Source organism: Accipiter gentilis, chromosome 11 (genome assembly GCF_929443795.1).
Source record: "Accipiter gentilis chromosome 11, bAccGen1.1, whole genome shotgun sequence".
NCBI classification, from domain to species: Eukaryota; Metazoa; Chordata; class Aves; order Accipitriformes; family Accipitridae; genus Astur; species Astur gentilis.
The window spans coordinates 32,442,252-32,465,592 of NC_064890.1; the positions used below are offsets into that span (position 1 = coordinate 32,442,252).

The following is a 23,341-nucleotide window of genomic DNA, read 5'->3' on the forward strand; positions in this document are numbered from 1 at the left end:
ATTAAGATCATCTTCCCTTTTTAGTGCACGTTCCCTGCCTGTGTGGTAGGTATCAGCCTCACGATTCGCAGTGCTGAAAGTAGCAACAGAAGTCAGAGAAAACGTGCTGCACTGGGTTTGCTGTGCTGCAACTTGCTCCTTTAACCCGGTGTCCTGGAAAACAACGCGCCTGTGGCCAGTTCTCACCTCATCGGTGCCGACCCAGGAAATCCTGACTCTCTGAAGCTATCCAAGTGTAGAACTGATAGAAAGAAAAGAAGATTATGATTGAACCTAGAAAGAGTCATTGAAAATTGGTAGTGGCGGTGATGAGTCTTGACTCTTTTAAACAAAGTACTACAGCACGAGTAGCGTGCCTTACTTCAGCCACGATGTGCCAGCTGCCTGGGGTTACCATTTGCTCAGCGCTATTATAAAACAGAAAATTGTTGAACTCGTGAGCTGTCTTCAGTTTCACACATACCCATTCATCATATCTAATGTCATGTTTAATCTGAGCACTAAACTCTGCTTCATAAACGGATTTAGGAAAGCTCTCCAGACTTTACAGTCCCATGAAGGCAGATACCCAAGGAGACGGTAGTTTTAGCCCCAGGAACTTCATAGATTAAACCTACACTTTGTGATTTACTGTTTATAGATCCAAATGCAGCATCTGTGCCAGCAGTAAATGGTATGGAGAGGTATTGCATTAAAAAAAAAAAAGTTTGGAAAGTTTGGAAAAGGAACTGATGAGTCATCTGGTATGGTGGAAATTATGTTCCTATATATCTTGATAAAATCACTATTTCAATGCATTTCTGCATAACGTTCATGGACAAAAACGTATATTTCTATGACGTCCGCTAGAGGATGTTCAAATTTGGCTAAGAAGGAACAGGTACACTATTACCTTCGGACATGTGAGGATGTAAGGACAATAGTATCTCTTCATGCTTGACCTTCTCTGTGTTCTCGGGGTGCCTGAGCCCTGCAGAACAAGTAAGAAGCAGAAAGTGCACTTGCACTTCTGGTGCTGCAGTGGAGTGAAATAATAATTTCTTCAGGGCAAAGACTGTTTTCTTAGTACTGCCTGCCCATGTGCTCCCTGACCTTCCACAGAGGTTCCTAGGTGCTGCTGCAAAACGAGTAAAACCAAGTGTGTAGTAATAGGTCCCTCATCAGTTGTGGGAGTGGGCTGTGCCATCACTGTACCCCCCCTCCTGAGTCTTAACACTTGAGGAAACGGGAGCTAAATTGCTGATGGCGTTCCTGTTGTTGGTAGTGATGGTGTTTCGGCTACCTCAGAAGGTTCAGCCCCAGGAGTAGCCTTTGGTTCTGGCTTCAGTGCCAGGAGTAGGCTTTGGCTAGCGGGCTCGGCTGAGAGGCTCCAGGTCATGTTCCACAGATACAGTCAGATAAATCCAGACTCTCTTACAGGAAGATTCATTACAGTTTCTTTTAACCATCTAAAGATTGGGTGTGGGACACAGGTTTCAGCTTTCTCTGTGGCTGATGAAGAAAGACTGGGGTATCTGAATTACTTGCTGGAAATGCTTGTCTGACCCCTCTAAAGAAAGCCTATGTGACTCGTTTGGACAATATCCCTAAGTTTTAAAAGTATGTGAGATAAATCCTATACTTAATGTCAAGAGTCTTACTTTGAATTTATTACAGTACACAAGAAAGTACACATTGGAGAAAGAGGAAAGGAGGAGTTACTATTCTTGTCATAACTTCACTTATTGAACTTTATCTCCTCTGTGTCATCTCATTAAGGTTTGAGATACTGGAGTGCTGCAAACCCAGATTATCTGTAAGAAAAGCCTTTAAAAGCATTTTACATTCCATGATTTGCCACACATAAAACAACCCCCAAAAAACATGTGTGATATGTGCAGTCTGTAGCTGAGGATGAGTAAGACGGAAGTAAACAATTAGGGTTTATTCCATTTTCTGTATTGGAAAAAAATAAGCCCAAGAACTGCTGTTTTCTCCTGTGAACTAAAAAAAATTGACAATAGTCTTTAATATAAACTACGTATTTTTAACTTCCCTTTCTGGTTGTGTTCACACATAGAGCAGTTCCCGTAATTATAAGCAGCTTTACTTCATGACATTATCCTTAATCTATGAGCAAAATCGATTTTCAAAATGAATTAGATGCATGTAAGGATGGAATTAGCTGATAATAAAACAAATTGACTTGTCTGAAAGTGATTTGGATGACTGGTGTCAAAAGAAGCAAACTAACCCTGCTCTCTCTTGACAGGAATTTTTTGCTCAGCACTCTAACCCACTGAAATCGATGGTGTGAGTTCAGTGTTTTATATAGTCTATGGTGGTAACAGGTTGGCGTAGTTGGTTATTACTATGTAGAATGTAAATATTTATGTTTAAAGACTTCATTGCACATGAAGCACACGATGAGTGGTTGTATGCAAATACTCTTGGTGCAATTTTTTCTTCATTATTTCTTACCCAAGAGGCCAGTAAAATACCAGATGAAACTCAGATCTAATACGAGAACTTTTAGTTAAAATAGCAAATTCAATTAAAAAGTCCAAATGTTGAAGATCTTTAGATTTTAAAATTTAGATGTTTAAAAGAGAAATCTTTTAATTGTAAGCACTGTTAGGCATTGGAATAAATTTACTAAAAGAAATTGTGAATCTTACTTATTGGAGGGTTTGTAGAATCAGTCAAAAAAACACCTTTTGAGATGATTTGCTATGGTAGGTCTGGTAGGATATACTGAGATCAGGTAGGTAGAAATATCAGGTAATCAGTTACCCTTTTTTAGTGATTTTTACAATCAAAAAAAGACCCAGCAGGTCATTTGCTGTATTTAAAAGGATTAAAATTCATGTACTTGGGAAGATCAAAAGTGAAAAAATGGAGGGCATGTTGCCCTGAATATTAGGAGTATGTATGTCTTGCGTCCAGATAAGCTGGGACCCAGACATGAAAAGTCTAGATAATTAGGAGTTTGACAAAAATGTGGTAATAATGTCAAACCAAGAAATTGCAGCTGATAAAGAATTCTTTGAACAACTAATACAATCAGCCAGACATTAAAACACAGATTATTTCTTCAGAAAAGGGTTTTTCAAACACTGTTTAACAGGACTGAGCGGGAAATGAGTTGGGAAGAAAGCAGCAGCTGAGCTCTGTGTGTGTATGTTCATGTGCAGGTAAGCCCTGCTCACCCTTTCCTGGATGGTGAGAATTTCCTCCGCTTTTCCCCTAAGACTGTCCACGCTTTTGCCAAAAAAGTCATACCTGTATGATGATGTCTACACTGGACAGTATTTTCCTGACACCTCATTTATACCACATGAAGTTTCCTTTTTTTCTCTTTCAGTTCCTCTGGTTCCCTCCCCAGTTGCACCCCAAGCGGTTTTCTAGTTACGCCATCTCCTTTCCCTAGATATATATATTTCTTTTCATCACAATAATGTCAAAGCAGCCCGTGATCACTTCGCCATTCCCACAAAATAGCCATAGACCTAACACCTGCATCCTCCCTTTTTCACAGTGTCCGAAGCTTCATCCCTGGGATGCTCGTACCACGTATCTTCTCTGCATTTCGGGCTCCTGATCCTCAAATCCCAAACTGACCAAGTGACCACACTCTCCCCACCCCTACTCAACCTTCGTCCTGTCTGCAGCAAGCCTATGCAAAGGATAGATGACAAGACCCTCTAGTATCAGGAACTGAATGAATCATTTCCCTAAATGTGTTTTTAAGTAAAGATCTGTAAGCTAAGCTGGAAGGTTACATGGTTAATTTAGGGTATTTTTAATGTACAATAACTGTATTTGGGTTTGAAGAATCAGTCCCTTCCCTTCTTCCTACCAGTGTTACGGTGACTTACATCCAGGGCAACTTTGCTCAAGTCATTCGTCTTTCAAAAATCAAGTCAGATTTTGTCTGCTGTGTTGTTAAATTTATGCCAGATTTGTACCTGACATGAGTGGTTTAGTGTCAGTGTAGTTAGAGAAATACATAGAATTAATAAATTTATATGGAATTATATTATGAAAATAAATACTGAACTAATGAAATACGCTAACAGCAACAGACAGTGATTAGGCTTTAAGAAATAAGAGATAAGAAGCGGACCTATACGGTGGCTATTTTGAAAAGTCTTGCATTACCTTTATATTTACAGATGAGCATAATTTCCTTATCAAAGAGGAGAAGGATGTGAGAGGGAGAACCAGGAGCAGGGTGCCCAGAGGCTGCAGGGCCATTTGAGCGGGCAAATGGTTCGGACATGGAAGGATACGAGGTGAAGGGAGATCCACAGAGGACTGATACAAGGATGATTGGCTACTGATTTGGTTTTTAATTGTTCTTTTTATGACCTAAGTAATCATCGTGGTTTAACCCCAACAGGATATGGGCTGGAAAACCTCTTTGTCTCTATGTTTTACATTAGTGTATACCACGCAAAATAAAGTTATTTGAAAGCTAATTAATTTTTAAAAAATATGTTTCTATATGGAAAAGTTTGACATTTCCTGAATTAAATAGATACGGGATTAGGATGCACCGAATAAGCTTTTTTATTGTGCCTTCATTTTCCCCTTCTGATGAAGTTTCTTGAGATGACTTGAAACTAACAGCCTCAGGTAGTTTCTGATTGTTATTTTCAGACATCCTTTCGGTATCTTTTCTCTGAACGTGTTGGATATTTTATATTGTGATCTCTCACAGGCTTGTGCAGGGCCATAGAGGTGTACTACTACAGTTTTGTAGCTCATCTGTAAGTAGTGATAAGGCTTTCAGAGATATCCATCTATCTTGGGCAGCGGTTCTTTCAGATGGTTCCGTCCGTAAGACAACTTTTTTCCACTCAGGAGGTGGAAGCCTACGCCCCTGCTCCCCTTCCACCCTTTGCACTGGCACAAGTAAGTCTTCATCAGTGGACAAATGCACCTCACTAAACTGGCAGAAGACTAACCCAGAAAGCTAGAATTGAATAGATTTCCACTCTCTTTAGCGTTAGCAGCTACCTAAGAAGTCAGACAAGCATGAGAGGCGTTGCAGGAGTGCCTAGAGGGAAAATGACACTGCCCAGCTGGAAAGTGTCGCTCGGAGAAGGGATGACAGGGCCACCTTCCAGCAGCAGTGGTGGTTATACAGGATCCGTGATCTCATCTCATCAGCTGGGTAGAGATTTTCTTGACCTTTGCAAAGACTTCCTAATACATTTTAGCACTGTTGAAAAGTCTGAATCTTGTTTGAAGAATTCACCGAAGAATGCCTCAAATAGTCAGAATTAGGTGATAGCTTTTGCTCCAATTTAAAATATAAATCACAAGAAATGTACCCAGAAAATAGAGCAGTAAGGGTGTCTGAGAGGTCAGGTAGTCCATCCTCTTGTCTAAAGCAGGACCAGAACAGATGAAATGTACTTTTCTTCTCATCCTCAGTTTATCGAATGCATCCGTTTCCTTCTTCCTTTCCCTGCTTTTACTTCTCCCCTTTTTTTGTAGGCACAACTTCAGCGAGCTGATCTTTCTCCTTGGTCTGGCCTTCCTCACTGTCCAGACTTTGTTGCACAGGCATGGTACTTCACTTAAAAGTGTGAACAGTTCTTGCTGATCTTTTCACAAACCCCTTTCTCTTCTCTTTTCTCCCCCCTGCTGTTTCGTATCACCGGTCCACACTCAGCTTATGTCTGAGAACGAAAGGTTTATTGCTTGCCACACCTGACGTTCAGTCTGCACATCTTTTTCTGCTCAGCCAGACATCTGAAACCAGGTTCATAATAGATTGCAGCAGAAGTGCCATTATAAAGCATATTCGATAGGTGTGAGAAACAGACATTCACTCAGTAAAATTAATAGTGCTGGCAGCATAAAAAATGCATGCCGTGAAATGCCTAAGGGATCTGTAACAGCATTTGAGTCCTAAGGTGGGCAGAGTCAGCTGCATACGATACGGCTGTTTGCTGCTAGAGGCGATTGTTATTCCGTATTCGTATTTAAGAACTGCATAGGAAGTGCCATCAGGTTTGTGGCTCAGTTATTCCAGGTTCTGGGCAAGTACGTGATTCTTGCCGTTTCAGTCTGAAATGACTTCTTCTTTTGATCTAGCAGTAGATCTAGCAATGTAGATTTTTACATAGTGTTGTGCTTTAAATATCAAAGAAAGCAGACCATTTTTCAAAAGGTCTGCCGTTCTTTCTAGTTGCTCTTCTTTCCTTCTTTGAAAGTCATCTCATTACAGGAATTAGTTTTTAAAAAGGAAGTTGTTTGACCATATGTGGTGCAGCATAACAGTGCCTTCTGGTCCTGCTCCTGTCCCTAAGGGAAACGGTGATTTTTTTTTTCCCCAAACATGAACTGGAAAGGGAACTTTTTATCTGTAACCAATCTTCTGCTAGTAATGTAACCCAGTGTCTATCTATGCATATGGAATTTAGGAACAATGAAAAAGATATCTGCAGAAGGATTGTTTTATGTATATGTGAAATTTTAACAACTGACATAATTTACATTCTTTATTTCTATAGATAGATTCTTTCTTCTCTTTTAGGTTTTCTAAAAACTGTCTTATTTAGTCTAAAATGTTTTATAACCAAAGGCAAGACTTTTAAGGGGATGAGTACAAAATTGTAATTTGATTTAAGGACGTTCATCTGTTACATTGCCAGTTAATGTCTTGATCTGTGAAGATTTTTTAAATGCAGCATTGCAAGACACGTAGCGGATTTTTAGAGGCAGCACAGATACTGTTCAAAATGTTAATATTCTTCCATTCTTAACCATTGCTTTTGGAAATTTTTAAGCTAAAATGATTCAGCCATCTCTGAAGATCTTATTAGGAAAACTGTGTTTGTTTTGTTTTTCCTCGTATTACAAGATTCTTGCAGTCATTTTTCCAGATCTCTGACATCTCTGGGATTTGGAGCAAGGCTCTGAACTTGAATGGGAAGTGAACCTGGTAGTAGTCATGTACTACTGGGGTTTTCCCATGAGTTTGCTTGCAAGTGTCCATCCTGTTAGTTCACTCTCAGTAGAGACCTGTGAGAATGAGACAGCTGTGTTGTCTAAAAAATGTTATCTCTACGGAGCATGGACCATCTCCTCTCAGTGCTGTTCTGCACCTAGAATGCACATTTGCTGTTATCTCAGAAAATGCCAGTTGCATCCTGGATTTACTGAGCAGAATTTTCCCAGGGCGTTCCACCTTTGCTCCTAGTCTTGCTTTTACAGACCCCAAAGAGCAGTCTTGTACGCTTGGGGGAGATAAAAGGAATGCAGCAGGGGCAGGCAGAGCCAGCAACCTTTACAACAGCATCAGCAAATGGAGGATAAAGATTTAAAAATAATAGTTTGTTGTCAAACCTGTTCGATATTTATTCACCTTTAAGTGCTTGACTTTACAAACTTAACTTATTTTCAGTGTGGGACTTTTTTTTTTTTTTATTATTATTATTATTGTATTTTGGAGGGGAGAAAGTTAACATATACATATACCTGAGCTTGAAAGGAAAGACAAACGTACGTTCTGGAAACAAGGTAATTCTCAGCTTTGATCTCCAACATAAGAGGTTTTTTTGTCTGATGCGGTAAAGATTCTTTCTGAATATATAAAACCATTGGAGTCGATTAGGTTGTAAGATAAGGAACACCTAATATTTGGATAGTTGGTTTAGATCTGGACCTGTTTGATGAGAATTTGTTGGCCTCTGTGAAGTAAGTTGGCCTCACTGCATTCCTAAAGGGCATATCTTCAATTCGTAATTATCTCCATCATATTTGGCATAAACTGTGACAAATAACCAAATGATGTCAGCAGAGAAGGCAGGGAGGGTAGTTCTATAGGAACATAGTTTGAGTTACTGTAGTTCCCAGATGGAAGGAATGAAGCAGGAGTCAGTGAAGGAAGGCCAGCACTTCTATTTTTTATTTGTCCTGCTCTGGTTTTGTTGATGCATATAGAACTTGATTTTGGGGAAGTCATTATTTAGCCTTCGCATTTTGAATCTGGAAGGTGTGATATAGATTCATCTTCAGTTTGACTACTAATTAAAAAGTAATTAATTTCAAACTCTGCTGTTTTTTCAGAGGAAGGAAACAAAGGTTATGGACCTGTTTTTGAGGAGCAACCCATTGATACCATCTATCCAGAAGAATCTTCAGATGGACAAGTTTCAATGAATTGCAGAGCTCGAGCAATTCCTTTCCCTACTTACAGGTAACATCTCTTCTTTTGATTTTCAGGTCGTACATATTTTATTCAGTGAGTGTTTCAGGTTGTGGTATTAAATGATTGACTGTCTTCACAGGCTGATATAAAGTCGTCAAGGCAGGAAAAAACAGGGAGATTTGAGTTTTTAAGTTAAGAATCAACCTTGATTCAATGTGCCAGAATGTCTAGACAGTGTTGAAAACAGTGTATTCCTGTTGTGTTCAATGTTTTCAGCTTTTGAAAGGAATACTGATCTGGATGCAAAACAACAACAAAAAAGTGACCTTTAAAAAATAATTGAGGCTGTCTTTCTAGCTAAGGATGACTGAGGTTCAAGTCCTTATTCTTCTTGATTCAGAACAGCTTTTTTATCCTATTTTACTCTGAAAGAAGGGGGACTAGCTGTTGAACCTGGATATTCTACACCCTATGTTGCTTTTGCATCCACGATATTGTAGAGAGATGCTCAAAATGTGTCAGCTATGCTACTGAAGACATGAAAAACTGTATTCTGGAAAAACACTTCAGCTAGTTTTAATAGAGATTCACACATGACCTCTTTCATAATAATGGTGGTGTTATTAGCAGAGCAATTCTGCTTCGTTGTGAGATCTCGGGGCATCCATAGGAGTTTGTCAGCCATTATCTGCTCATTACGTACAGAGAAATGTACTTAAGATTGTCACTATTAAGACCGTGACTAATTTACAGCCTATTCATGGGCAGAAAACTGCTGTCATCAAACTAAGGGACAGATGGACTTTCTTGCCAGCAAAAGAGATCCATTTCATTGAATTACCCTATGATATGCCCCCAATATTCACTTTACGTGTGTTCCTAGACTCTGGCTTCTAGGACAGAAAAAGCAGTTGAGTCTGCTGGCCATCCTTTTACATCTGTTACAGTATTGTGGTCAACTGTGGTATTCTTCTATCAAACCAGCTTAGCTAGCCTTCATTGCCTTTTTTTTTTTTTTTTTTTTTTAGTATGCTTACAGGTGTCTACATATACAGAACCACCTGTGATTGAAGGATTTGAGGGGGAACTAGAATACCCCTTTTGAATATGATCCTTGGCTCTAGGATCATTACAAGTTTTTCTACATGGCATTTTGCTGTTGCATTTGTTTGCTCTCCCCATTCGTGCTTGGAAAGGACTGGAGGTGTGGAGAGATCAGATACACTTAGATTTGGTACCCTTCTGATATACTTCCCCATCACTTCCAGTCTTTCCAGAGACTCCCCCACCCTGTCTGCAAGACTATGTAAACATACCATCTATAGAGGGATTACAGGCTCTACATAAATTTTTAGCATTCTTTATCTATCATGGACCCTGCAAAATCTGAACTAGTAAAGTCACTCTAGAAGAATTGCCTCACACCTGCAGAACTCTTCTATCTAGGAACAGATCTGACAACTAGTGCTGATAGCTGATGTGGTAATAAGTGCAATACAGAATAAGGTCACTTTCCTTATTTCCTGACATCATTATTGTAGTCTACCTCGATATATTATCTTCATTTCTTAGCCCTCCAACAGTTCATGAGCCAAAATTCTCTTGTCTCAGAGGTAGACGGGTCCTTTCTGCCGCTTTTTCATTGCAGCATAAGCTGTCCTCCTGACAGTTATTCCTAGGTATTTCTGAAGAGAGGCTTTTTTATTTGTAATACAGACACGTAGTATGTCTCACAGGACTGAAGTGATACCTCCAAAATCCTGTAAAACCTAAATGCTATTTACTGCATCTTGAAAATCCTGCCTTTTCATTATTTTAAACTTATTTTTTAATAATAACACTTTTATTATTGTTACTTTCTATGACAATTGCAGTTTCAGCTGCCAAATGAGTATTCTGTTTCAGTACATCTTCAATAAGGAAGGAACACATAGGGTATGCGCTCTCATTTTCAAACACTAATGCCTATCTTTACTTTGGGACAAAAAATTATTTACACTGAAAGAATTTTATGATCTTTAAATGTATCCAAGTTGTATTTTTCCTGTTTGTGCTCAGGAAACGTGCAGTTCCTTTCAAAGAAGGTTATGGGCTCCCCCTTGTGGTCACAGTAATAGATATAGGTAGAGCTATAAATCATGAATACTGACTGGTTCCCACTCCACGTGTTTTAACTTTTTTTAAATAAGTAGAAATCATAAGGGCCAGACCTGGGCCACCGAATTCCTCTCGTAGTCCCTGAAGTGCAAGTTACAGTGACTCAGTGAACTGGCTGTGGGGTTTTACAGTAATTAAGGTGAGAGTGACCAGCAATTTTCTGAATGTAGTAAGTAGACGTGCCACTGGTTTTGCACTGGCTTCACTGGCACGTTAGCCTTTATGAAACAATTTCATCCCCTACAGCAAGTTTGCATAAAAGCTCTTAAAAATTTCATTAGCCCATACTTTGGAGGTGCAGAGGGAGTATTTTCTTAGCCAGTTTGGCCTTAGGTAACTATTTGAGGGTATGTTTATAGTCCCAGTGCTTGATCACTAGCTAGCTCATTCTCAGGCAGCTGAAGAATCCTTTACTGCCTGGCCAGCAATCGGGATTTAACCTATGTCACATCTCTGAGAAAGCTGGAGCGGACTGAGACTGTTACGTTTAAAAGATCTATGGAGTTAAAATCTGTGGCTCTTGCTGAAGAAAACTTAAAGCATATATAGAAGTATATTAATAACTCCCTGTATAGTTTATCACAACTTGTGAGTTATTTTTCAAATCGTATTTCTTTCCAGGTTTGTTTTTTTGGGCCAAATCTTATATGTGGCTTCTCTTTTTTAATAGGTGGAAACTCAACAACTGGGATATTGATTTAACAAAGGAACGCTACAGTATGGTGGGAGGCAGACTTGTTATCAATAATCCAGAGAAATCAAGGGATGCTGGAAAATATGTCTGTGTAGTGTCGAATATCTTTGGAACTGTCAGAAGCAGTGAAGCCACTCTGAGTTTTGGATGTAAGCCGAAGTTTACGTCAAAACGTAGAAACACTACGGTTAGCTTGAAATGCCCAATGTTTTACACTGCAGTGTCTTCTGCTAGCATGTGCTATGGCTGTAGTACTCCGTAAAAAACAGTATCTTAAGTGCCTTAGTCTGCAAAGATCAACACAAAATAAGTTTTGTAAGCATTTTGTATTCTTCAGCGTTCAGCTGACTTGACATCCTTCTCAGTGAGTTATTGTTAAATTATTAATGGCAGAGACTCATGGAGCCAGATCTTGAGATAATAATGTCCAGACTCTTTTTAAATCACGGTAGGACCTGAGGGGAGATAGTCACAGCAGAAAGATGCAAGCGGGGGCATATGGTGATGAGGTGCTGCTGCCGTGCAAACACAAGTGGGATGCCTGCAGGAGGAAGGCATGGTGCTCGCTAGAAAAGCGTGCTCCCTGGCTCCTAGGCTACGACAAAGACCCTGCTGGGGGACATTTCTGCCAGCTTCTGTCAGTCATGAACTAGGCTTGTGAATGCATGCATAGGCACAGACCTGCACTGTCAACGAGTACACGCATTGTAAAGCACTGATGTGCTCTATATGAAGAGTAATGTAAAATTTTACTGACTGAAGACAGTGTTGGGGATTTTTATTTAATTTTGCCTTAAGATGCTTTTTTCCCTAGATATATTTTTTCATCAGAGGACAAAAAACGGAATCCACAGAAAAAGGAATCCACACTCACGGGTGACCGTTCACCAAGCCCTGCCCTTTAATCCTGACATTAAGTGCTTAGTGCTCCTCTTGTCCTTCAGCAGCCTCTGTGAGCAGAATTCACTCCTTACTGGATGAGATCAGAGATGAAGCGCAACGTTCTGCTTTCTGCTAGTAATTATAAGACTGTGGGACCACATACATCAAGGAAACTCAGAGGCTGCAATGAGCGGATGGATCACATTGTAGTTGATCTAGTCTTAGTCTGTATTTTACCCGGTGTATTTTCTAGAATGAATAGAAGGCCAGGTTGTTATTTCCTTCCAATGGAGATGACATCAAAATTCAGTTTACAGGATATTTATTTATACCTAAAGCAGGCAACAACGGTGCCAGTCCTGAACGACCAGTAGGATAAAAGCCACAACCGTTGCTGTAGCTAACTTAAAATGAAACCAGTACATGTAATAGATTAAAAAAGTAGAATCAAAACAGTCTGAGGCATGTTTTCCTGGCTACCAGCTCACTGACTGCATGAGCTGAACGTTGATAGTTAGTGTACTGGGCAATTATACTGAACAGAACCCTAATATATAATATTTAAATGTTTCAATGATAGTAGGGCAAAGAGGCGAGGAATAGAAGTGAAAAGATAGCTGGAAACTGTTAAATACCTGTTAAAAAAATGCTACACTCGTTCGTCTTTATGCTGTTGTTTCTCCCCTTCTCCTTTTTATGATCACCTGTAAAAAACATTTTCTTCCACAGTCACTGTTTCTAAAGAATTGAATATAGAGTTGCTAAAATTAATATAGAAAATGCCTGATCTTTAGTGGAAATTTTTGTTCCTTTGCTACTGCATAAACTTGTTGAAAAACGGCAACAACCATTTAGAAGAGTTCAAAAAAAGTCTTGACCAGCTGTACATGAGCAAGACGTTTTTCACATTTACTGAAATTATGGAACAAAAGCCACATTCTCTCAGAAACTTCATGTCAATTAATCCATCTGAGAACACTGTCTTTAGTAGAACTGTTTTTTACATCCAGTGCTTTAAAACCCATTAAAGTCTTTTATAGCTGTTACACACATAATCCTAAAGGAAGGAATTTTAACCTGCAGGAATGCTTAGTGGCTTTTTGGTGGGTCCTGAGCAAAATCGGAAGTTGATACACTGTTCTATTTCCTGGGAAGCAGTTTCAGAATAGTAAACCACAGCAATTTCATAGCAGAGAGGCTTCAAGAACTATGAAGAGATATTTCCATACACTGTAGATATTAGCTGTGTGCGTACAAGAGTGCAGTGATTATGCTAGTTCTTTCATTCCAGCTAAAAATGAACGTCTTCCAATTAAGAATTCATGGAATCACTCTTACTATAATTATTGGGTAATAACCAAGTAATGCATGCGCAAAGAAGAGAGAGCATTTCCTAAGAGGGATGAAGGTGCACAATTACATCTCAATAATTGTATGACTTCCCTGCACCTGGCATAGACCATTCTACTTCAGGACTAACATAATAATATACAAATTGCCTGTCCTATTCCATGTATAAATTTGTGGTGGCTGCCCCAAAGTTTCAAAGGTTATTCAAGAACGCTATGAACAAAATATCTACACTTAAAATGTAAACTTAAAATAGCTAAAATAACTTAAAAGCAATGGTAGGCTTTCCTTTCATCAAACCCTACACTGTCCATATGCAAAGCAGTATCAAATTGGCAACATGTTAGTTGCTAATGATTGTAATGTTTAATTTTTTCCTACTTCTGCAACAGATTTTAAACACTAACCTGTTCCAAAGAAAGCAGAAATGAATAATAGTGACAATTTACAAGATGAACAAAAGGTCTGCAACAAGGAGATTGGTGTTTTCAGGAAAGATCAGTCAACATTTTGAAGATAGACAGTAGTTATGTAGTAAGGTCCACGTTGGCAAATGAAATGGGAATATACTCAAACTACTGCAGCTATTATATGAGTAGAAGTTTTCCAATCTGTGTAAAGAGCTTCCTTGGCTTTGATTAGAAAACCTCTCTGGACAAATAGCTAATTCTTACTATGTCAGTCTGTTATACTTAATTTCCTTTTTATCAAAGAATAATATTCCAAATTAATTGGGAGCTAGTTGTGGAGAACTCGATACATACGTTGCAGTAAGGCACAGGGTAAAATTGTATAAAAATAATAATCAGAAGTCCTTAGAGTGGCCCATTACAATGTCTACCATTTAGGCATTGACCCAGTCAAGATCCAGTCAGTCACTGGAAAGATCTGTATTATCTTCTGGTGTGCTTGAGCAAAATAAACATTAGTTTTTCAGAAGTTGGAAGAGGCGTCTTTGCCTTGACGCAGATGTTAACTCTCCTAGAGTTTTTTTTCACGCATTTGACAAAGCGTAATGTCATTTGCTTCCCACATTCTTGTAGTCATTCAGGTCTGACAGCTGTGGTTGGCCTTGGAGGAATCCTTTACCTACACCATATTTAGTAAACATAGCAGTTGTTAGAAAGTTAAGGAATTAATTGTTTTTAGATAATGCAGAGTGTCTACTGGATCTATCTAACTATACATTGCATTTTATAGTAGTGAATAGTCTCTGTTTTCTACTTCATCTCTTTTTGTATGTAGCTCTGTTCTGATTTTTTCTTTCTTGTTTCTGGCTGGCTGCTCTTGAACTTAAGTTTTAGTTAGATCTCAGAGCCAGCCTTGGGAGTTCAGTAGAACTGGATAGCTGCCTGCCATCGAGGAAAGCTGAAGTAATCTGAATGAAGTTTTCTTAGATGATTTCTGTGGTAGATTATTGCATTCAGAGGCTGTGCACTTGGGTATTATGGATGTATTGTTTGCACCACAGCAGCATTGAGAGCAGGACTTTAGTCAGGATCTCTGCAATCTCGCTGAGCTTGGTGACATGGAGAAGCTTCACAGGAGATGTTCCCTGCCTCAAGATGTTTATAGTTTAATTTCAGAGTGGATACAGAAAATGAGAGCGAAAAGCAGCAGCAAAGTGCAATTATTGACCTAGTTGCAGTTACTCATGCTACTGTTGTCCTAACACCGCAGATACCATTACTGTTCTCCCGCAGTCTGCGGGATGATATGTAGCTCCATGAAGGACTTGTTTCTTTATCCTTTTACAGCAGTCCCTTTACCTGCTGCATGGAAATTGGTTTAGAGCGTCAGCTAAGGTTTCTCCTGGGAGCTGAGTCGCTTCTGTCCCAAACCTCTGGCACAAAAATGTGTCTGAGCTAACTGCTTACCTGTCCTTGGCTGCTGGAGTTGTCAGGGAGGGCAGCCAGGTCATTTTAGAGAAGCCACTTCAAGTTACAGTGAAGAATTAAACTTGCATTTTGGAAAGCCAGTTGAAAAATAACCTAAAATCCTTGTCCTCTCTCTTCCTGGGCTTGCTTCTTCAAATGTAGCTCACCTGACTACTCTTAGGTATACAATCTGTACCACTTTTTGTTGTTGTTTATTTTTCCCTGGTGTTTGCTGTTATGATGACTAAAATATTGTAAAGAAAATTCATTGCACTTGATTATGACTAAATTAAAATGTGCAAAACTGGCATTATGGGTCCATATGTATCTATTTGTTATATATTGTTGTAGTTCCATATTAATCTCTACAGGGCTGAAAATAATAAATAAAAAAAAATAATTGCAGTGAAAAACACACTTTTACTCCCCACCCCTTTTCTTAAACTAGATCTGGATCCCTTTCCACCTGAGGAGCGCTATGAGGTTAAAGTGCGAGAAGGTGTTGGAGCAGTGCTTCTTTGTGAGCCCCCTTACCACTACCCAGGTAATTCAGCTTAACATGCTTCGTTTGTAACTGCTTAAGAGTGCAAGACAAAATAATATTTATTTTTAAAAGTTTCCTTTACATGTACTTAAACAGTAGCTTTTATGCAGCTTGAGAATCACGGTTTAGGCTAGGTTTCCATTTTGAATATGCTTGTAGTTGAACATGCGTAAAGGATATTGTTGAATTCACAAACAGGTTTTGATATAATAGACAGCATGATTCAAACTAATCTGGATAACGGAGGGGAGGCTTGGCCTACCATTCCGAAGACCTGAGTACGTGTCACTGTGTCATCCCAGACTTTCTGCTGACCTTGGGCAGGGCCCAGCTTCATTCCACCCAGTGAAGTCACCACAACAGAAATGGTCATGGGCTCCTGTTAAAATCATGGAACAGCAGCAGGCAGTAGAGGGGTTGGAGATGTGGTGATTTACGCTCTGGAAGCATGACCTTTCTCTCGGCATGAGCTACCGAAGAGCTTTACAGGGATTACGCCTGTAACCTCAAGCATCTGCAGTTCCATCGTGAAAGTGAATTGTGGCTGTTAGCATCTCTTTCACTGCACGTTGCATGTAAAATGCGATAACGTTTTAGTTTTCCTACTCGGTGTCTGAGTATTGCAGGGAACTGAAGAATTGAGACATATTTCTAGTTAAAATTTCTAGTCGCGATACTGGCAAGGGCTTCCCAGCTCCTCGGTTGGGTCGGAGCAAGACCCAGCTGCCCGTCTCCTCCCACCCCACTGGGGTTCCTGCGGGAAGGCTGTGCCCACGGGGAGCTGTGGGCACTGCAGCCGTGCACAGTAACCTGCGCTTACGGGAGCAATGCCCCGATGTTCAGCGTAGACAGGTGTGAGCTGACTACTGGGACGTGTATATTCTCTCTCGTACAGCTGCCTCTCCCAAAGAAAAGATCTGTAAGCTAGAAATCAGAGTGGAGTAATTTATACGCAGACAGTATTCCATGGCTTAAGTAGCTGATAGTATTTGTTTTTAATATTGACTAGAAAATATTTTCCTCCAGATGATCTCAGTTATCGCTGGCTTCTAAATGAGTTCCCGGTATTCATTGCTTTGGACAAACGACGATTTGTGTCACAGACGAACGGCAACCTCTACATCGCAAACGTAGAAGCATCAGATAAGGGCAATTATTCGTGTTTTGTGTCCAGCCCTTCAATAACAAAGAGTGTATTCAGTAAATTTATTCCACTTATTCCGCAGTCCGATCGTAAGTATTTATTGGAAATACTATGTGCATGCGATGTTCTAACTGTTTGTATTTTAATTTTGCTCATTCGTAACTACTTTCAGCTCTGTGAGGAGAATTATATGGCAAGTTGTAATGGCTAGTGCACAATGTTGTTTAGTTTTCCAGATACAGAGGTCCAAATCGTTCCAATTCACAGTGAAAACTCTGTGAAGGAAATCTCTCTGGATTCATTCACGAATTTCCTTTCATATCATTGAGAACAGAGTTTCATCCCCAGAGTCCCCATTTCTTTTATGTGATAAGCCCCTGTAATCATCCCAAAATCTTTAATATCTTTTCTGGTCTTGGCATTGGTTCAAAGGATTATGCCTGTAAAGCAGAAACTTTATGTAAAAGTTGATAAACAGCTTCAGGAATTAATTTTGTTTCCCAGGAAATCCCCCATGAAAATGGAAAATCCTTTTCCCCTGCTGAAATTTCCTATCCAACAGGAGCCTAAGGGCTTTGTGTCTCATGGCCAGTCCCCTAAAACACCTATGTGGCTTTGTGTTACTAGATTATTCGCCACCATTTCTTCATGAAAACTGCATGTTTTCCAAATGGTAACCAAGTTCACTTTTGCCACTTCAGACTATCAGTCACTAGAGTCTCATAAACTAATCATCAAGATTTCAGCGACCCTTTTATTTGTTAAATTTCCCATGTTACAGTGAAGAACTGTGATTGAATTTGAGTAATTAAAAATCAGTCATCTTTGTCCAAATTTTCCATGGCCAATACTCACACTGAGATCTTCATCTAGAAGAACAGCAAGAGGAGTCCTACAGGGATCACCAGTAGGTAGATTTGATTACATTTGCATCCCTGTGCCCTCATTAATCTGTAGATTTGCTGGCTCTAGTTCCTTCGTACCCTTACTAAAATAGTATTGAGCTTAAATTCACAGTAGTTCAAAACATTCCATCCAGTAACAGAATCTGTGGAAATTAGAGACTCGGGCTTTTGTCTACTCACACACACAGTACATCATCACACTTCAAATGGAAGTAAATGAGTTTATGTTAAAGCATTGTTCTGTAAAAAATGTTAGGCGTTACAGTCCAGAGAAAGATAACTAGTTGCTGAGTAAAACAATTCTGCCTTACTATTAAAAATTGAGTGCTAAATCAGACTTCATGGATGGCCAGGCTATTTAGTCATTGTAAAGAAGAATTTTGTCTGGAATTTTAAGAACAGTTTTCTTGGAACTGTGGAAGTTTTTATAGCTGTATTCCTTTCTGTTGTGCCTTTTCTGAGAATCTCTTTTTTCATGTTAGGTGCAAAAGTATATCCCGCTGATATCAAGGTGAAGTTCAAGGACACGTATGCTCTCCTGGGGCAAAACGTGACACTGGAGTGTTTTGCTCTTGGGAAGTAAGTGTGTTTTAAAGTTATTGTAGAGAACTGTTTGCTTTCATTCAGGGGAATGAAAATACATGTTTCATCATCAAACACTTTTTTGTAGTCTGCAATTTAACAGCCAGTCCTTGAACATGCTGATTTGTACTTTACTGTACCTTTTCAAGTCCGGTTCCTGAGCTCCGATGGAGTAAATACCTTGAACCCATGCCAGCCACTGCTGAGATAAGCATGTCTGGTGCAGTTCTTAAGATCTTCAACATTCAGTATGAAGATGAAGGACTTTATGAGTGTGAGGCTGAAAACTATAAAGGAAAAGATAAACATCAAGCAAGAGTTTATGTACAAGGTAGGTAGAACAATTTTATTCTTCGCGATCTGTGTTGCTTTTACTTCAGTTGGAAATACCTGTGTTTTCACACTTGAAGTCAGTGCTGACTCGTAGCATCATCCTGACACACTGCTGTTCAAGTTATTGAGCAAAATCAGAACTCATGCATTGAGTGCCAGGCATAACATTTGTGTATTAATTGAACAGCTACTCAACTTGTCTTGTTATGACAGCTGTATATATACCTTGCCAGTAACGTGTGCTAGTATTAATATAATTGTGCGTAATGGAAATTACATAAATGTAGAGTACTTGAAGTGAAAGAACTTCCAGGAAGAAAAAGAGATCGTTAGGTCCGTTTTGCTTTCTTGTTTCCTTATTTTGTTTGTCTAACTGTCTTAGCTGTGTCTCTTACTAGCTAGACTCAATTTTTTTATTCCTCCAGCCTCTGTCCCTTCCCTTCATGCATTTGGTTAAATGAGGGAACCAAAAAATTGTATTTTACTGCTCATAGTGGAATCATCCCAAGTAACCTGACTCCTTGACTGAGACTTATGCCACAAAATCGTGGCATGAAAAGGTTGTACATATAATCTGAATTACCTTCAGAAGATTTCTGTCTCATTTCACTGATTGTACAGAACATCTCCTGAGTTAAACTTCAGTGGGATAAATTCAAACTTGGTGTGGGAAGGCTGTTACTGCTTGTAATAGATAAAGCTGAGAAAGAGGTTCATTTGCTTAGCAAAAGCAAAAATGCTGGGGCATTTTCAATATTAATTTCTTAAATAACTTCTCTGGACCAAGATAATATTTTCTTGGAAACCCTTTCAGTATATACATGGTTTTGCACAATTTCATGTCATTTAACTCGTTTTTATGGTGTTACTGAGTAATTTCCACACAGTATAATCTACCGGTCAGTCTAAGTGGTAACATCTTACATCTTTAAACGTTCATGAACCATTAAATCAATTCCACATTTTCTTCTTATAAAAAATAGTTTAAGTTACTTTCAGTCTATGTGGTAAGGCAAAAACATCTTCACTTCTTTCTTGTGCTGGTGCATTGCTGAGTTATCATCATTACTATGTGTTGCCTGGTAAGTATCATGGAAAAAGCAGTGGAATTAATAGAACATAATGCTAATTAAATATGTATCTGCTGTATTTACAAGGCATCATGGTTTTTATTCTTCAGCCTCTCCCGAGTGGGTAGAACATATCAATGACACAGAGAAGGATATAGGCAGTGACCTATACTGGCCTTGTGTAGCTACGGGCAAGCCTATTCCAACAATTAGGTGGTTGAAGAATGGTGCCTCGGTAAGTATATTGCCATAGATAAGGCAGGATTGATGGTTAGCTGATGGAGAAGATTTTTTGAAGCATGCTTTATTAAAAGGTTAAAAGAAAATGAATTATAATGATGCAAATATTTGCTGATTCCACTTGCACTAGGCATTAAAATGTGGGTTTTTAAAGTTTTATCTCAATCTTCTCTTCAATTTTGAAATGCATTTCTTTAGGCTCTTTAATATTCAGCTCTGAGTTACAAACTTGTCTTTTGACCACATGTTTGGGAGGTGGATATCCCTTTTTCTCCAGGCCTTTTTTAGTAAATGCTATTTTCTTCTCTTTGGATAAAAAAATGTCTATCAGCTTCTCTCTAAAAATAATCCGTTTTACCACGTTATACGTGAGTGTGTCTTCAAAAATGTAAGACAAAACACAGCCAGCGGAGACAAGAAAGTAATTTTTAAATTACTTGTGGTGTTCCTATATCATGTACTTGTTCACATTTTTTTCTAGCCACAGAATATTGCATAATTCCATTATTTTAGATTATGTGAAGTTTAAATGAGTACCGTTTGATAATTTCAGTTTATTGCATTGGATATTTTGTTTAAACAAAGTAGATTTTTTTGTCCAGGCATTTCAACAACCTATTTAATACCCATTGCTTATACTGTATGATGAGCCATTAAAGAACAAAAAGAAGAGAAGAGGGCACAACGTAACGCTGCATCTGTTGAGCTGGTGACACTGATCTTGGCAAGCAAACAAAAAAAGACAATGAGGCAGCATTGTTTTGGCTGTGTATCTTAAGAAAAATGTGGGAGGTTGGAGGGAGAACAGGGATATCACCATCTGCCATATGGAGATGGCTTAAACCAGAAAAAAACAATGCTGTTTTCTAGCTTCTGCAGTTGTTACAAACAAGTAATTTAGCAAGTGAATTGCTGATGGTCCCCACTGAACTTGGCTTTCACTGACAAAAGCTGCGTACTGGATTGCAGAAAGCAGTGTGTAATTCTCCAGTAGTACACCAGAAGGTTATGCTGTGTGTTAATATTACGAGATGATTTCCAAATGGAAAATAGCAAAAATATTTAAATTGCCTTGAGAATATAGCTTGTTTCTAAATCAGATAATTTTTAATTAGGTGTTTCACTTAGCACAAAACAAAGATTTCTTGTAGAAAATCTGATTTAAATTTTTTTCAATAAAACAGTACAGGAAATATGATTCCTTTAATCTATTCTTTTTTTTTTTTTCAGATAAATAGTATTCTTTTATTCTTCCACTACTCTGTGCACTCCAGTTGACTCATGTACAAAGTTTAAAGCTTTTCAGCTTTGTTGTCACAAGAAAACAGAATTTATTAACATGATCTTTCAAAAACTGATTGACATCTATGTGTAATTTACAAAATACCCCACTGCACTTTGTGCATTTATTATACACAGTTTTTTAGAAATAGATCAAATACTTCATTTTGATTTACTGAGTTTTCTTTTTATATTAAAGTGATAGAAAATAGTTTATACTGCCTCCCGGAAGAATCTTCTGAAAAACTACCTCACTGGGACTTGCTTTGACCTTTTACTGTTGAAAAACAATGCACATACAATATAACATACTAAACACTGAGCATGGCGAAACAAAGCTTATGTGCATAAAATGAGTTTAATTTCTTGTTTCTTGTTTCTGAATCAGTAGTGTTTGCATTAGTAAGGTAACAGTGGACTGAAGAATAGATGTGTCTAGCGCAACTCAGCTAAGAATTTTCCAGAAAAATATCAATCGACACTGAATCTTTCTTTTAAAAAAGGTGAACGCATTGTCACAAAGACTGAAATATAAGATGGATAAAATAAAATCTCATCAGTGCCTGAATGTCATGTGAGGGACTCTCTTCTGAACACTGTCACTAAAAACCAAAAGAAGAAATGTGGAGGGATGTGAATGCTTCAGCATATGTAGTGTATATGAATATCTTGTTGTTCTGTTGATTCTGTGTTTTAGTTCCGGAAAGGCGAACTAAGAATGCAGAGTCTGAGCTTCGACGATGCCGGCATGTACCAGTGTATAGCAGAAAACACGCATGGAATTATTTATGCAAATGCTGAACTGAAGATTGTGGGTCAGTGGAATCACTTGCTCTATTTACTATTTGAGGTTTGAGGAAGATAGCAGTCGTATTTGCAAGCGTTGTTTGGTAACCGATTCCTGTGAGGATAAAGCTAAGAATTCTCGCTGAATCTAGGTGCGGTGGCGTTTATTTTTGCTCCCTAGCTGGGTTTTGGTAACGACCTGAGGAATCCAGTTATTAATTTATGTCGAATGCTTGCTGTATGATTTCTGATGTGTGCTTGCTGCTGTTACCCCTCAGAGGAACTGGTAGTGCCGAAATTATATGAAGGGCGTAGAGTTGCTGACTGCCCACTCAAACGGTTGAGAAGTATTTTCTTTTTTGCTCACCTATCCTCACCCCTCTGTGGGGCAAAATCTGCTTATTTAGAAACCATGTTGTCCGTCACCAGGCCTTTGAAGCTCCTCCTCTTCACTCTCCCCTTTGCTTTTGCCTTCTACAACGCATTCAAATCAGCTGCAAATTTTGGGTGCAGTACGGCTGTCCCATTTGATGGCTGGATGTAGTTAGTAATCCATTGTCTTTTCCTGAGGAGCATCCTGTTGAAAGTTTGACTTTCAGATCCAGAGTGCTCAGGCTTAAAACAATTTCTGATATTTTTACTGATGTCATTAGAGCAGGCATACTGGCTGTATGACACGGCTTTCCGAGATTTCCCTGCAGTAGTTACCCTGGGTGCTTTCCATCTCACACTTGCCTCCACGCTTTCCCAAGAGCTAAACGATTCTTGACTTCCCCAACCCATTGCACAACAATACTTCATCCTTCGCTGTTCTTCCATGACTATGTACTCACTTCCAGCCTGGATTACCCAGAAGTGAGCGCTTTTTGCACGCACATTTTCAAAGTTCAGTGTTGGTAAGATGTGGATGTTTATCGGAGTTTTTCACTGTACTGCTGTAATAACTAGTAGCCCTATTTCCTCAAGCTGTGCACACACTTACTAGCATGATTAACGATGATGGTATGCTGAGATGCAAAATAATTAAAAGCATTTTTTTCTTGTATTTGCTTACTAACAAAGAGAAAACTAGTAAGCAAAGGTCTGACCTCAGATAGATCGGTGTGCTGCTTGCTAGAGTCATGTCTCATTACTCTTGTACATCTGAGAGTATACCTAAGGCCGGTCGGCCAAACAGAAAACTACAAAGAGGAAGAAGGGCACAACCTTAAAGTTGCTAGAGGGGGGTTTAAACCGCTGAAAAGTTAAACCCAACTATTCTTTGAAAGTATGATTGAGTGAGCAACTTTTTACAGAAATTGGTCTCCAGGAATCTAAATTTTATTAGGACTGATCAAAAGGCCTTTGAAA

The 23,341-nt window shown here is 38.9% G+C and overlaps 1 protein-coding gene across 1 annotated transcript in view; it reads left to right on the forward strand.

The window, feature by feature from the left end:
- Window positions 1–23,341, forward strand: part of CNTN1 (contactin 1) — a 252,054-nt gene that overhangs the window by 165,346 nt on the left and 63,367 nt on the right. The window contains exons 4-11 of the mRNA XM_049814048.1: window positions 8,065–8,194; window positions 10,974–11,146; window positions 15,555–15,650; window positions 16,677–16,883; window positions 18,182–18,278; window positions 18,431–18,612; window positions 19,795–19,919; window positions 21,903–22,020. Of these exons, the coding sequence (XP_049670005.1) occupies window positions 8,065–8,194; window positions 10,974–11,146; window positions 15,555–15,650; window positions 16,677–16,883; window positions 18,182–18,278; window positions 18,431–18,612; window positions 19,795–19,919; window positions 21,903–22,020 (1,128 nt within the window). The remainder of the gene's footprint in view (window positions 1–8,064; window positions 8,195–10,973; window positions 11,147–15,554; window positions 15,651–16,676; window positions 16,884–18,181; window positions 18,279–18,430; window positions 18,613–19,794; window positions 19,920–21,902; window positions 22,021–23,341) is intronic.